The sequence below is a fragment of the Myotis yumanensis genome, unplaced genomic scaffold, assembly GCF_028538775.1.
Source record: "Myotis yumanensis isolate MYYU_CA2020_CCGP unplaced genomic scaffold, mMyoYum1.0.hap1 SCAF_17, whole genome shotgun sequence".
NCBI lineage: Eukaryota > Metazoa > Chordata > Mammalia > Chiroptera > Vespertilionidae > Myotis > Myotis yumanensis.
In genome coordinates, this window is record NW_027223768.1 from 10,585,396 (window position 1) to 10,598,167 (window position 12,772).

Genomic DNA, 12,772 nt, shown 5'->3' on the forward strand with positions numbered 1-12,772 from the left:
TGTCTGAACCTCACTGCTCAAGAATCTCTTGGCTAACCTGTGAGGGAAGAACCTGAGCATGCTGGGTAGAAACAACTGAAGTCTCTGAGAACACCTTAACATTTCACAAATAGCCAGAGTTGCATAACCATTGTAGTGACTGAGGCACTGCAACTCGTCCAGTAACACTGTGGTTTCATAATTACACGGTTGTGGATTTATGCTGCTCTTGAGTTGGGGAGATACCCTGCTACATACAGGCCAATCCTTTTTTACATCATTACATTTTAAAAGTATACACTGACTTAGGGATCAAAGTGTAATCCCTCCCGGCACAAAATACTTAAAAGGAAAATTTAAGTCAGATAAGGCTAAAGTGAGCATTCCTATACTAACTTTCCTGCTTATCTCACGGATAGCAGAGACTTTTAGATTCCTAGGTACCTTTTATAGGTACCATTCATCATATAGTACATATACAAGAGAAGAGTTAGTTGTATAAGGACAAGCTTAAACTTTCCTCTCCTTGATATTAAATGGAAACAATCACATGCCTAAGAGGGCAAACATATGTCAGGAAGCCCAACTTACACTTCCTTATATTGCTTACACTCTTCATTGGAGCAGAGACCATGGTGCTGATGCTCACCTAAAGGGTCGGAACGGTTCCTAATTCTAAGAGTAGTGTGACGTTGAGATTGACTCCTGCCTTCCAGAACTTGTCCTCTGTGTAGCGGAACCTGGTGGACCTCTCAGAACATGCACTTGCTCTGTGCTCTAGGGAAGGCAAGGAACCAACTCCTGTGAGTTTACAAACACGAGCAAGTGGTGGCTCTTGTCTACACTGCTTACAGGTTAGTCGCATAGGCCATCTCAGTTCATTCATATTTCAGTTCATTCATATCTCGCGGACTGGGGACCGAACACAATGGAAGTCGCCTTAGAATGAATCACAGTGCTCTCTACTCGCCCTTAGCCCTGTTCCTTATCTCTGCTGTAGTTATGTTGTTGGCGTGTTGTCCCCTTGGCCTCCTCAATGCTCTGTGGCCTCCTCAATGCTCTGAGGTGCAGGCTGATACATGTCTGTATTGCCACAGAGTCAAGGATGTGCTTTCCGGAGGGTAAACTCTCCAAAAATGCTTTTAAATCAAAGAATGCATGTGTTTACTTAGGCTTTGTAATTACAGTGGGCCAGCTGTTCTGTACCAATATGGAAGTCGTAAGAAGCTGGCGGACCTTTGCCCAGAAGTCCCTACACTAAAAATCGTCTTGAATGTACTTCACACGGTCAAGGACAGAATGGAATGAAACTGAATCAGAGGTCAGAAACTGGGGGTTTTATCTCAGCTCTGTCACTAATTACTTATTTAACCTTGGGCAGACACTTATGCTCTATCTCAGTGTTCTCATCTGTGTAATGGGGATAATAATGACTGGCTTGGCTATTTCCCACGATTGCTTTGAGAATCGAATGAGATATATACTTAAAAGTGTTTCTGGAAAGCCTAAAGCACTGCACGAATGCAAGGCATTATTTTAGTTCCTGCTTCCATAAACACTTCATCACACATCCCTGGGTTCCTGGGGTATGTGGTGAGATGTGTGGAGTAGCTCAACCAATGCCTGCTATGTATCCCAGAGCCTCTTCTACAACATCTAGAGCAGGGGTGGGCAAACTTTTTGACTCGAGGGCCACAATGGGTTCTTAAACTGGACCGGAGGGCCGGAACAAAAGCATGGATGGAGTGTTTGTGTGAACTAATATAAATTCAAAGTAAACATCATTACATAAAAGGGTACGGTCTTCTTTTTTTTTTAGTTTTATTCATTTCAAACGGGCCGGATCCGGCCCGCGGGCCATAGTTTGCCCACGGCTGATCTAGAGTGTCACTGATTCAGCCTGGGATTCTCCTAAACACCTAGACTTTGTCACTTTTGTATCTCTCTCCAATTCATAGAGATATAGATGCTCAATGTATGTTTACTTAAAACATACATTGAGCACGGATGTGTACTAACTATTGTGCTAGGAACTGGGGCAAAATAAACAAATAACACAGGATCCTGCCCTTGAGGGGTTTTTACAGCCCATTGGATCTGAGAGAATAGACATGAGAACAACTAGGTGCCCAATTCTGCATTTCTGGTTTTGAGAGGCAATTTTACCTGTGAGTTTCAATTAGTAAAGACTTATGTGTGCATTTTTAGTTTTGACTAAAATGAAAACTAGTATTGGCTCTTACTCATGTTATTCTACTGCTAATGGTCTGTACATTTTAATTTGAGCTTGAACATAGATTTTCTTTTTCCAGATGAAAGTTTATGAGATCCCATTTTTCTTTGTATCAGTGAAGCTATGGAGTTTAAGGAATGGCAATAGCTATGATTAGCTTATAGCAGTGATCGGCAAACTCATTAGTCAACAGAGCCAAATATCAACAGTACAATGATTGAAATTTCTTTTGAGAGCCAAATTTTTTAAACTTAAACGATATAGGTAGGTACATTGTTATTAACTTAATTAGGGTACTCCTAAGCTGGCCTTTGCTAAAAACGTCCTCAATCTGAGGGGTCGACCTCAGCAAACATACCCTCACTTCTTCTAACGCCACTTCTTCAAAATAGACTCGCCCAGGCCGAAAACCGACTTCCGCGCATGGGCCACGAAGTTTCAATCGCACTGTACCTGCGCACCCGCACGTGGTATTTTGTGGAAGAGCCACACTCAAGGGGCCAAAGAGCCGCATGTGGCTCACGAGCCGAGGTTTGCCGACCACGGGCTTATAGGATCACCTAATATTTTCTTGCTAATTTCTCCTACAAAGTAGGACTTGCTTTGACTAGGAGCACTGTTCTTGGGGAAGACCATTCCCAATCCAGTTGAGCAATGAAACTGCTGAGTACATTTGGGGCTAATATCTCCAGGCAGCTCCTGGCATTTCATGTCCTCAGCTGCTGTTTGAGTTTTGAGACACCACCATAAGACCCTCTGGCTTCAGATCGGGATCAGGGACATAGTGAAATGGTCGCCTAAACGCGCACCATGGAATTTGGGGAGAGGCCAACGACAGAAGCATATTTCAGTGCAAGTCCATCCTTTCAATCAGTCCCACTACTCCCAGCTCTCCCTAAAGACATCAACAGTCCCTGCTGCTATGACAGATTCCCTGCTTCTGGCTACACTGCTGTCTTATCTTGCCTACTTATCTAATCTATCTAACCTTCTTTTCCTTTCCCTGTGTTTCCTATGTCCATCATGCCTCAAGATACTGAAGTCGTTGCTAATTCCTTGATCGACCTTTCCTCTCTTATTGAAGCAATTAGTAGTCTCAGGGGCCAATGCCCATATTTTCTGCATTCCCACAGCCCCTGTCTTAGTCCTTATCTTCCTATTTTTGGAACCAGGCTCTGGGCTCTACTGTTCACCTGCCTCTATACTTGCTCCCTTGCCTGGGACAGTTTAGATCACTAAACATGAGAAATCTCTGCTTCTTTACCTGATTAATCTTTTGGTATTCCAGTTCTTAGTCCAGCTGTTGCAGTTGCCCTGGAAACCTTCCCTGACCACCCCTGGGCTGGGGTAGGACTCACAGGCCCTCAGCTGTCACACCTGTCTCTTTATCTCTCTACTCTTCATACAGGATCTGGCCTGTGGTAAATATTCATCCAAATGCCGGTTGATGGGATGGATGAACTTATTCTCATCTCTCAGTCTTTATTGATTCCAATTTCTTCTCTTGATTTTCAGCTCCCTTTTTGTTTTGTTTTGTGTTTAGCCATTTATATCCATAACTTCTTTCAAAACATGTCTTTAAAAACACCTTTTCAGTTACAGCCTCTATTTTCACTTGTAACAATTACTCTTTACTCCCCCTGTCATTATGAGAATGTATGCAATAAGTTTGATTATAATAGATGCAAAAAGGTTGTAAGTTAACGTAATATTGGCTTTCCTCAAAACAATCACCTCGAGAAACTGTGAACCTCTTGTCACAGTAATGTTATAGCCACAGTCTTTCTGGAACTGCTCTTTGGGGATAATTACATTTACATCCTTTTGAATGTATTTTAATAATGATACATCTAATATTTGCAGGTGATTTTTAAAATTCGTGTACAGCCAAGTTATTATGAAGTGTATTTAGTAAGTAAATAGAATGACCAAACTGATAACTCTATGCATCAGCCAATAAAAAGTAATATTATTATCTTCCTCTGAACATATTTGCACAGGGAAATTCCAAAAACAATTTGGCTATGTTATTTTTGAAAAGAGTTTCCAGCATCCCAAGGTGACTACTTTTAATAAAGAGCACTTGCTTATCCATGATAAAGTGCTTATTCCCATCCGGCTGGGAATTTCACGGGCCTGTGAGCACACTAACTTGTACTTGTTTCGTGTTGTTTCACATTCTAGTCCATCTATTATGTGACAGACACGAGGAATGAATAAGGCCATGGTCCTTGTCCATAAGGACCTCCTAATCTAGTGGAAAAGATGGAAATACAAACAGTCCTGTGTGAAAAACAGATACAGTGTAAGATAAAGGAGCAGTACAGTGGAGGGACTGTCTGCGAGGGGGAGGAATTGGTTACAGTGTCGGCAAAGCCTTCTCAGGACTGAAGGAGGAATAATTAGAAGTTCACCAAGAGCAGGAGGGAAGGGAACTACCAGAGTCATTCCAAGTCAAGGGAACAGAAGGTACAGAGACGGAACCAAGAAGATACGTTTGGGGGAATCTCGAGTCATTCAATACTGTCATTGTGTAAAGTTCACAATGGGGCAGAGAGGACAAGCGAGGGGACTCCGTGAAGAAAAAGCCTTGTATTTATCATTTTTAGGAGTATGGACTTTATCCTGTAGGAGCCAGGGAAGGCTCTGTGAATAGGATTTCCCTTCCCAACAGGATCACAGACCTCCACGTCTAATTAGTTACATAGAGTTGCTAGTCTCCCTCTGCTCGCCACACCCCCCCCCTTTTTTTCCCCCAAGATCGTCTCATATCCATCCCTTTCTTTTCATTGGACATCTACCTCATTGATTCAGGCCTTCATCACCTCACGTCTGCCTGGACTGTTTCACAGACCCCTGACTGGCCCTCGGTGAACAAAAGCTCACGTTTTGTTTCTGATGGTTTTGTACAGGGATTATCAGAGCAACCTTCCTTTAAAATGTTTTTAAATCCTTGCCTGAAGATATATTTATTGATGAGAGAGAGAGAGAGAGAGAGAGAGAGAAGGGAAAGATGGAGGGAGGAAGAGAGAGAAAAACATCCATCAGTTGCCTCCCATATGCGCCCCAACCTGGATGGAACCCCGCAATCTAGGTATGTGCCCTGACGGGACTTGAACCATCCGCCTCTTTGGTGTGCGGAGACACTCCAACCAACGGATCCTGGCTGGGGCACCCCTCTCTGTCTGCAACTTGCCATGCAAAGTCCTGCATGATCCGGTCCCAAACCCCCTCCCTCCTTGGCGCCTGTTGCTGGTAACAGAGCCCGAGTCCCCTGCTGCTCCCCTCGCTCTCATGGTGGCGCTCCCCGGGGTGCTGTGCCCACACAAACTCGTGTGGTTGTTGCTTTCAGCCCTTTTCTTACAAATAACAAGCCCGCTAGTACCCATGCCTGATCACATTCCCCACTCTCCTGACCAGGAAGCAACCAATATTCTGGTTCTATTGTTTTACTACATACTGGGGGGTCTGCATCCATCAGTACTATTTTGTATTGTTATGAAAAAACTTAAATATATATATGTGTGTGTGTGTGTATATATATATATATATATATATATATATATATTGAGTGGCCAGATTATTATGACCACCCCATCAGTACTTCACTGACACTTCCCAAAATACTGAATATTGAAAACTTCCTAAGCAAATGCTCTCAAGTTTTTTTTTTATTATTATTATTTGCATAACTAATTCACTTCATTGTACTAATGGGGTGGTCATAATAATCTGGCCACTCAGTATGTATGTGTGTGTGTATATATATATATGGCGTATGGCGTACTTTATATCTCCTTCTGCAATGAGTTTTCACTTCCATCTTGTTTCCTAAGATGTATCCCTAGTGACATATGTGAATTCAGTGTTTCCCTTGGTATACTGCGTCTCCTTTGATAAATATACCCTCGTTCTTCTATGGGTGGGCATCCGGGTTGCTTCTAACTTGGGGCCGTTACAAACGACGCTACAAGGAATATCCCTCGCTGGTGCCCTGGTCCTTACACATGGGACTGACCTTTCACTAGTAAGATCTGCCCTCATCCCAGCTCCTCCGGGAGGGTCTGCCCCGAGTCCCGCCACCATCAGCCGCAAACCCTCGGGGCTCAGCAGCGGCTGGTGCCTCGGGCGTCGTCAGGGCCGTCCCGCTGTGCCGCGCGCAAACGCGTGAACGAGGGAATGAATGAGTACGCGAAGGGTGCCCACATTCTCAATGGGCTTTGGCGCCCTGCCCCCCATTTCCTTGACAGCACGGGTCCTCCACCGCCTTCCCTCAGGGAGCCCGGGAGCGTGCGGCTGTGTGGGTTTGGGGACGGTACCTAGCTCACTGGGTGAGGCCTGGCCGTCCCTGCAAGTTCAAGGTCTCGGAAGCCCTCGTGCTGGCGGTGCAGCGCCAGCCTCCGGCAGACGCCGGGCTCGGCGGGCGCCCCCACGTCCATGGCGCTCGCTGGGGCGCGCGAGTCCGCGCCTCGGCCGGGGGCGGCCGGCGTGTCGGGGAGCTCCCAGCAGATCCCTCCGCGCGCGGCTCGGCCGGCGCTTCTTCCTGCGGGAAACCCCTGGGTGCCGAGGCGGCGGCGGCGGGGCTGGCGACAGGGGGCGGGGCTTGAGGTGGGAGGAGGCGGCCGAGGCGGAAGGACACACGAGGCTGCTTCGCTGCACAGCCCAGAAAGTTGCAGCCAAACTTCGGGCGGCGGCTGAGGCGGCGGCCCGGGAACGGGGACGGCGGACTCGGGGTGCAGGGAGTGGAGCCTGAGTTTCGCGGTGCAGCGCGGCGCTGTGATCCGCAGAAGCAGGAAGAGGGGGGAGAAAGTGGGGGCTCCTCGATCGGGACCCCCCTCCCCATGTGGATCTGCCCCGGCGGTGGCGGCGGCGGCGGAGGAGGCGATCGAGAAGATGCCCGCCCTGCGCCCGGCTCGGCTGTGGGTGCTGCTGGCGCTCTGGCTGTGCCGCGCGGCCCCCGCGCGTGGTGAGTATCCGGCGGGGGGTGCTGCCTCCACGCCGCGCACTGCCGTCCCCGCCCCGACGGGCCACCTGGGGGGACCCTTCCGCCCCCCTCCGTGCGAGAAGGGCCGGGCTCTGTCGTGGGATCGGAGCGAGGCCACTCGGTTCCCGAAAAGTTTGGACATCCTGGGCGCGTCCCCTCCCCCGCGCTCCCCGTCGCCGGCTCCCCTCGGCGGGTGGCTCCACACACGCCTCCTCGGCCGGGGGAGCGAGTTTCAGAAACTCCCTTTCTCGAGCCTGGAGTTCGGGGTGTCGGGCAGTCTTGCCCTTTTGGTTCCGCGTTTCCTGGGGTTGAAGGGGAACCGAGGGCGGGCTGCTCGTGACCAACCTTCGCCGCTGCGGACAGCAGAGGGGCCGCGCGAAGGAATGCCAGGTCCCGGCCGGGAGGAGCGGGGGCAGGGCCTCCCCGCCCCGCGGCTCTCACCTTCCCGGGCCGCGCTGAGTGTGCCCAGGGGGAGGCACACCGTCCGGGTGGGTGGGGTTGGTTTGGATGGGGCCCCGGTTTGGCGGTGCGTGCGCCCGGGTCCTGACACCCCGAGTCCTTGGTCGCGATGAATCCGGTGTGTTGTGCTGGTGGAGCCTGGGGAAGGTGGAGGCTCGGAGCAGCAGGGAAACTGGCGTGGCTGCAAGCTGGGCCACATGATTTAAAAATCTCAACTGCTGTTTGTTCTCTCCGAGGCGCGGAGCTCGGGCGCTGTTTCAGAGCCTGTGTCCGGCCCCAGGAATGTGGTGTGACGATCACCAACTCCACCAACCTGGCAGCCCAGTTTGCTGCTCTTTTGGCAGGTGGGGTTGGGGTGGGGGTGGGGCCCGGGAAGGTGAGGAAAAGGGAGCCGGCAACTCAAAGCGCTTCCTTTAGGACGCCTCTGGATGGCTATTTGCAACAATCTTTCTGCACACGGTGGGACGAAGGAAAGGAAATCGAATCTTTTTTTTTTTTTTTTACCCATCTCACTCACCCAAGATCTCAGATTCCAATTTTTTTTCCCCCAGACTGGCAGTGGTTCTCAACCTTCCTAATGCCGCGACCCTTTAATACAGTTCTTCATGTTGTGGTGACCCCCCCAACCATAAAATTATTTTCGTTGCTACTTCATAACTGTAATTTTGCTACTGTTATGAATCGTCATGTAAATATCGGATAGGCAGGATGTATTTTCATTGTTCGCGACCCACAGGTTGAGAACCGCTGGTGGAAAGAGCTTGGGCTTTGGAGCCCAGCCAGCTCTGTAATCCCGGGTTCAAATCCAGCTCTAGTAGTGTATGAACTCACCAGTAACATGGGAAGGAAGTTACCCAGCCGAAAGGATTCATTAAGGAGAATGTATAGTTAACCCATGGCAGTCAGAAGGTATTCATGACGCCCTTTCAGGGCAGGGCTGTGTTTTATTTTTTCTGAACTCTTGTTTCCTTCCAGTAGGAAGGTGGCTTGTGTATGTGTGTTGAACTGAAAGTAGCCTAGTCTGAAGGAATCTCCTACCTTGACCAAAAAACACACACAAACAAACCAAAAAACGGGTACCTGAGCTATTATGGACGTTTGCAAAGAAAAGGTTAAGAAGATGATGAGGTTCAGAAAAATTTGCTCTTTGTTCATTGTTAATAGGCACTCGACATGCCAATCACAGATGTTTAAAGAGAACAAGGTTATCACAGTGCTGGCTTGTTCAGCACCAACCAGGTCCTTTTTGGAAAGTTCAAATTCCAGACCCCTCTCAATGTCAGAAGTGGACGAGGAGCCTGTGAGATGATAAAGCAAACCTGTTGTTTGGGGATTATTTAACCAAACGCATACCATGGTATTTTTGCCCTTCCTTTTTCTTGAAGTGAGAGTTTTAGTATAAGTGTAGGTTTAGGCTGGAGAGGAATAGAAACAGCGAGCTAGTCTGAGGGTTACAATCTTTGGTCGACCATTAACTTGTTTTAAGTAAATAACTTCATCTTCATGACTAGTCGTCTCCTCACCTATGAAATAGAACTAAAGAAGTAACCTACTTTAGAGACTTGGAGGGAGTAATAAAGATGATTGCAGAGCGACTTGCAAAATTAAGTGAAATGATAAATCCAAAATAGAATTATCCTGACACACAAGGCTCCCTCATTCTAGGACCTTAGTACATAGAAAGATGTTCTCTTTTTTTTTTCTCTCTCTTTTACTCCTTACCTGAGGACGAGAGAGAGAGAGAGAGAGAGAGAGAGAGAGAGGAGGGAGGCAAGAGATCCCTCAATGTGAGAGAGAAACATCGATGAGGTGCCTTTCCCTACATGCCTGGACCAGCGATCTAACCTACAACTCAGGTATGTGCCCTGACTGGAAATAGAACCGGCAACCTTTCGGTGCACCGTCAACCACCTGAGCCACTCCGGCCGGACAGATGTCCTCTCTTTTACTTCTGCATTGATGAGGTATTGCTGTTCTTAGGTAGCTTTTAGGTCAGCGGTTCTCAACCTGTGGGTCTTGACCCCTTTGGGGGTCGAACGACCCTTTCACAGGGGTCGCCTAAGATCATTGAAAAATACATATATAATTACATATTGTTTTTGTGATTAATCACTATGCTTTAATTATGTTCCATTTGTAACAATGAAAATACATCCTGCCTATCCGATATTTACATGACGATTCATAACAGTAGCAACATTACAGTTATGAAGTAGCAACAAAAATAATTTTGTGGTTGGGGGTCACCACAACATGAGGAACTGTATTAAAGGGTCGCGGCATTAGGAAGGTTGAGAACCACTGTTTTAGGTGGACAAGTTGAGTGTTCGTCAGTTAGCTCAAAGGACAAGATTTAGATAGTTTGGTTTTTAGGCAAGTGTTCTACAGATGCTAAACTACAATAGAAGAGATTAAAAAACCTGTTTCTTGGTAAAAATCTTTAATCTTTTCAGAGTCTGGCAGTGACGCTTTCTAATGACTCTTCTTCATCTTCTGTTATCATTGTGTTTTGCCAAGGTACCAATTGTAACACACCCTTCCAAACTTTTGAGTATTCCTGTAGTTGGCTTGTGGCCAATTGTTAATTTAAACATGGGAGTTCCTAAGGCAAGGAGCTGTCAACCCATCTGTCTGGTTGTCTAAACAGCCAAGCAAGACCACCCCTTGCTCCTTGTTTTCTTTTGCTCTGCCATGTGAAGGGACTCCCTGGTTTTGCTGTCTGCTAGATAATTTCTCAGCTGCATGCACCTCTTGCTTTTAAAAAATATCACAAAGAGCAAAATTGTGTTTGTTTTCCTTTTCAGATGGAGATGAAACTGTTGTCCTTTTCTTTCTTCCTGTTCTTTCTATATTATTATTCCTTTGGGGCGGGTGCGGGGGTGGGAGGGTGGGGGACAGGGAAGGAAGAATGATTGCTTTTAGCCTTTCTTTTTTGTTTCCCAATGTTTTGATTTTTAAAAATGTTTGCCCACCTCTTCTGCACCATTCCCACTCTGTTGCCGCCCCTGTAGTCTTCCTGCAGCGTGGAGGGGTAACTTCTGGTTTACCTGAATGGTAGTGGCTGACCTTGGGACCTTTAGACATGTTTAAATTCAGTGGCATATGTTTGTATGCTTCAGAGCAGCCTTGCAGTACACTTTAAAAATATCATACCCACAGAAATTTTATTTCGCCCACAAAATTTGCATTGATCTAGTTCCCACTCTCTGGTGCCATTCCTCGTGGTCCTCCTCCTTACCCTGTCCACTGTGATAGGACAAAGCTGCGTGTCCCTGCTGCATCTAAACCAGCTGGGGTGATAGTGGGACTCAACGCCCAGAGATTCTGATACAGTAGGTCTGAGAATCTGTGTTTTTCAAGGCATACAGATGATTTTTAATACAGTAACTTAGTTGGAACCCACTGATAGTTCATTACTCTGGTGTGTATATAGGATCGTTCCTTTTTAATTTTAATAATTTCTAGAATGAACCTAATCTTAGTCAGCCATTCCAGTGTTTAACCCTTTGTTCGACATACAAGCTATAGAGTATAATGCCACTTCTTGGGGACACAGTGGGTCCCCATTGTCTTTTTAGAAGGGTTTTATATATTTGAAAGATATTATTATACGCTCCCCACTCCCTTTTTCTTCTCTGTTATCTCTTTTTCATCACGCTTCATTCATTTATATCATTTTGGACCTTCTCTTCATTTGCCCTTAATGGTTTTAGAGTAAAAAAATTCTAACCCTGGCTGGTTTGGCTCAGAGCATTGGACTGTAGACTGAAGGGTCAAGGGCACATGCCCGGGTTGTGGGCTCGATCCCCAGTGGGGGGCGTGCGGGAGGTAGCCAATTGGTGGTTCTCTCTTATCATTGATGTTTCTCTTTCTCCCTCTTCCTTCCTTTCTGAAATAAATAAAAATATATTTTAAAAAATTCTAAGCCATGATTTGGATGCGAATATAAGAGATTTTTACATTGCCCATATAATGTGTTGACACTCCTTATCCCATATAATAAAAGCCTAATATGCTAAGTGTCTGGTCATCCGGTCATCCAGTTGTCTGTTCAACCAATCAAAGTGTAATCCTATGTAATAAAGAGCTAATATGCTAATTAGACCTGATGGGGAATGACCTTCTGGGTGACCTTCCAGTACAACCAATGGGCGGGGCTGCAAGGCCTTGAGGCCAGAAGGAAGCTGGGTCTGTGAGGGCCGAGCCCCTTGCACAGATATCGTGCATTGGGCCTCTAGTTTCTTTATATTTCTATCTTGATGTCACAATTTAAACCTTTCATTTCCCTCCTACTCCTTCCCGAATCTCCGTCTCTTCTCTCTTCTTCCCTTTCTCGGCAAATGACTTAAAGTCAAAAGGTTTCTTCTCCTTTTCTCTCTTTATGTATGCATTTTATACATAAAATATATGTATAATATTTTGGAAATAGATCACTAGACTAGGAGCCAGAACACCGAATTTTCCTCCAGGTCTGTTACTAATGAGTCTTGTAGTCTTCTGGGAAGGGTGCTATTTTGGTCCATTTGTCCTTAGACACTGAGCCAATGATAGAGTTGAGACTAGAATCTCTCTCTTCTGGTTCTCAGTCCAGTACCTCATTTACTTTCCATACCACTTGCATCTCTTGTACCAATGAGCTCCTGTACAGAAAAACACTTAGCACATCCTCAAGTGCTTATTGTTACTGTGTCCTTCCTGACGGGTGGACATTGTCTTTCACTTAATGTGTTTAGTCTGATTCTCGCACCCCTACCCTGAATCTAGACAGTGGCTTGACCTCTAATAGGCTGCCAATAAATATTTGTTCAATTGAACAACTACTTTTAATTATTTTCTTATTTTGCACTACTATGGTACTCCATATTTTAAGAAAATAGTATTTGCAAGAGTTATTGCTTACCTTACATTTAGGGGGAAACCAAATGTTTCCCTTCCCCAGATATTTTATTTAAACTTGCTATTTTGAGTTTCTCTCTCTCTCTGTCTCTCTGTTTCCTTCTCTCTCTCTGTTTTTGATCACTTCTGCAATTCATAAAGGTCACTTTGACGTTGGAATTTAGCCTCACAGGCATTGGCATCCACCCCCTGCCTCTCACTTGAGTTGCTTCCTGTATTAC

General features: G+C 46.3%; 1 protein-coding gene across 1 annotated transcript in view; it reads left to right on the forward strand.

Annotated features, from left to right (window-relative positions):
* Positions 1-6,881: 6,881 nt before the first annotated feature.
* NOTCH2 (notch receptor 2) overlaps positions 6,882-12,772 on the forward strand; it is a 130,458-nt gene continuing 124,567 nt past the window's right edge. Inside the window, exon 1 of the mRNA XM_070395869.1 lies at positions 6,882-7,178. Within this exon, the coding sequence (XP_070251970.1) occupies positions 7,106-7,178 (73 nt within the window). The 5' untranslated portion in view covers positions 6,882-7,105. The remainder of the gene's footprint in view (positions 7,179-12,772) is intronic.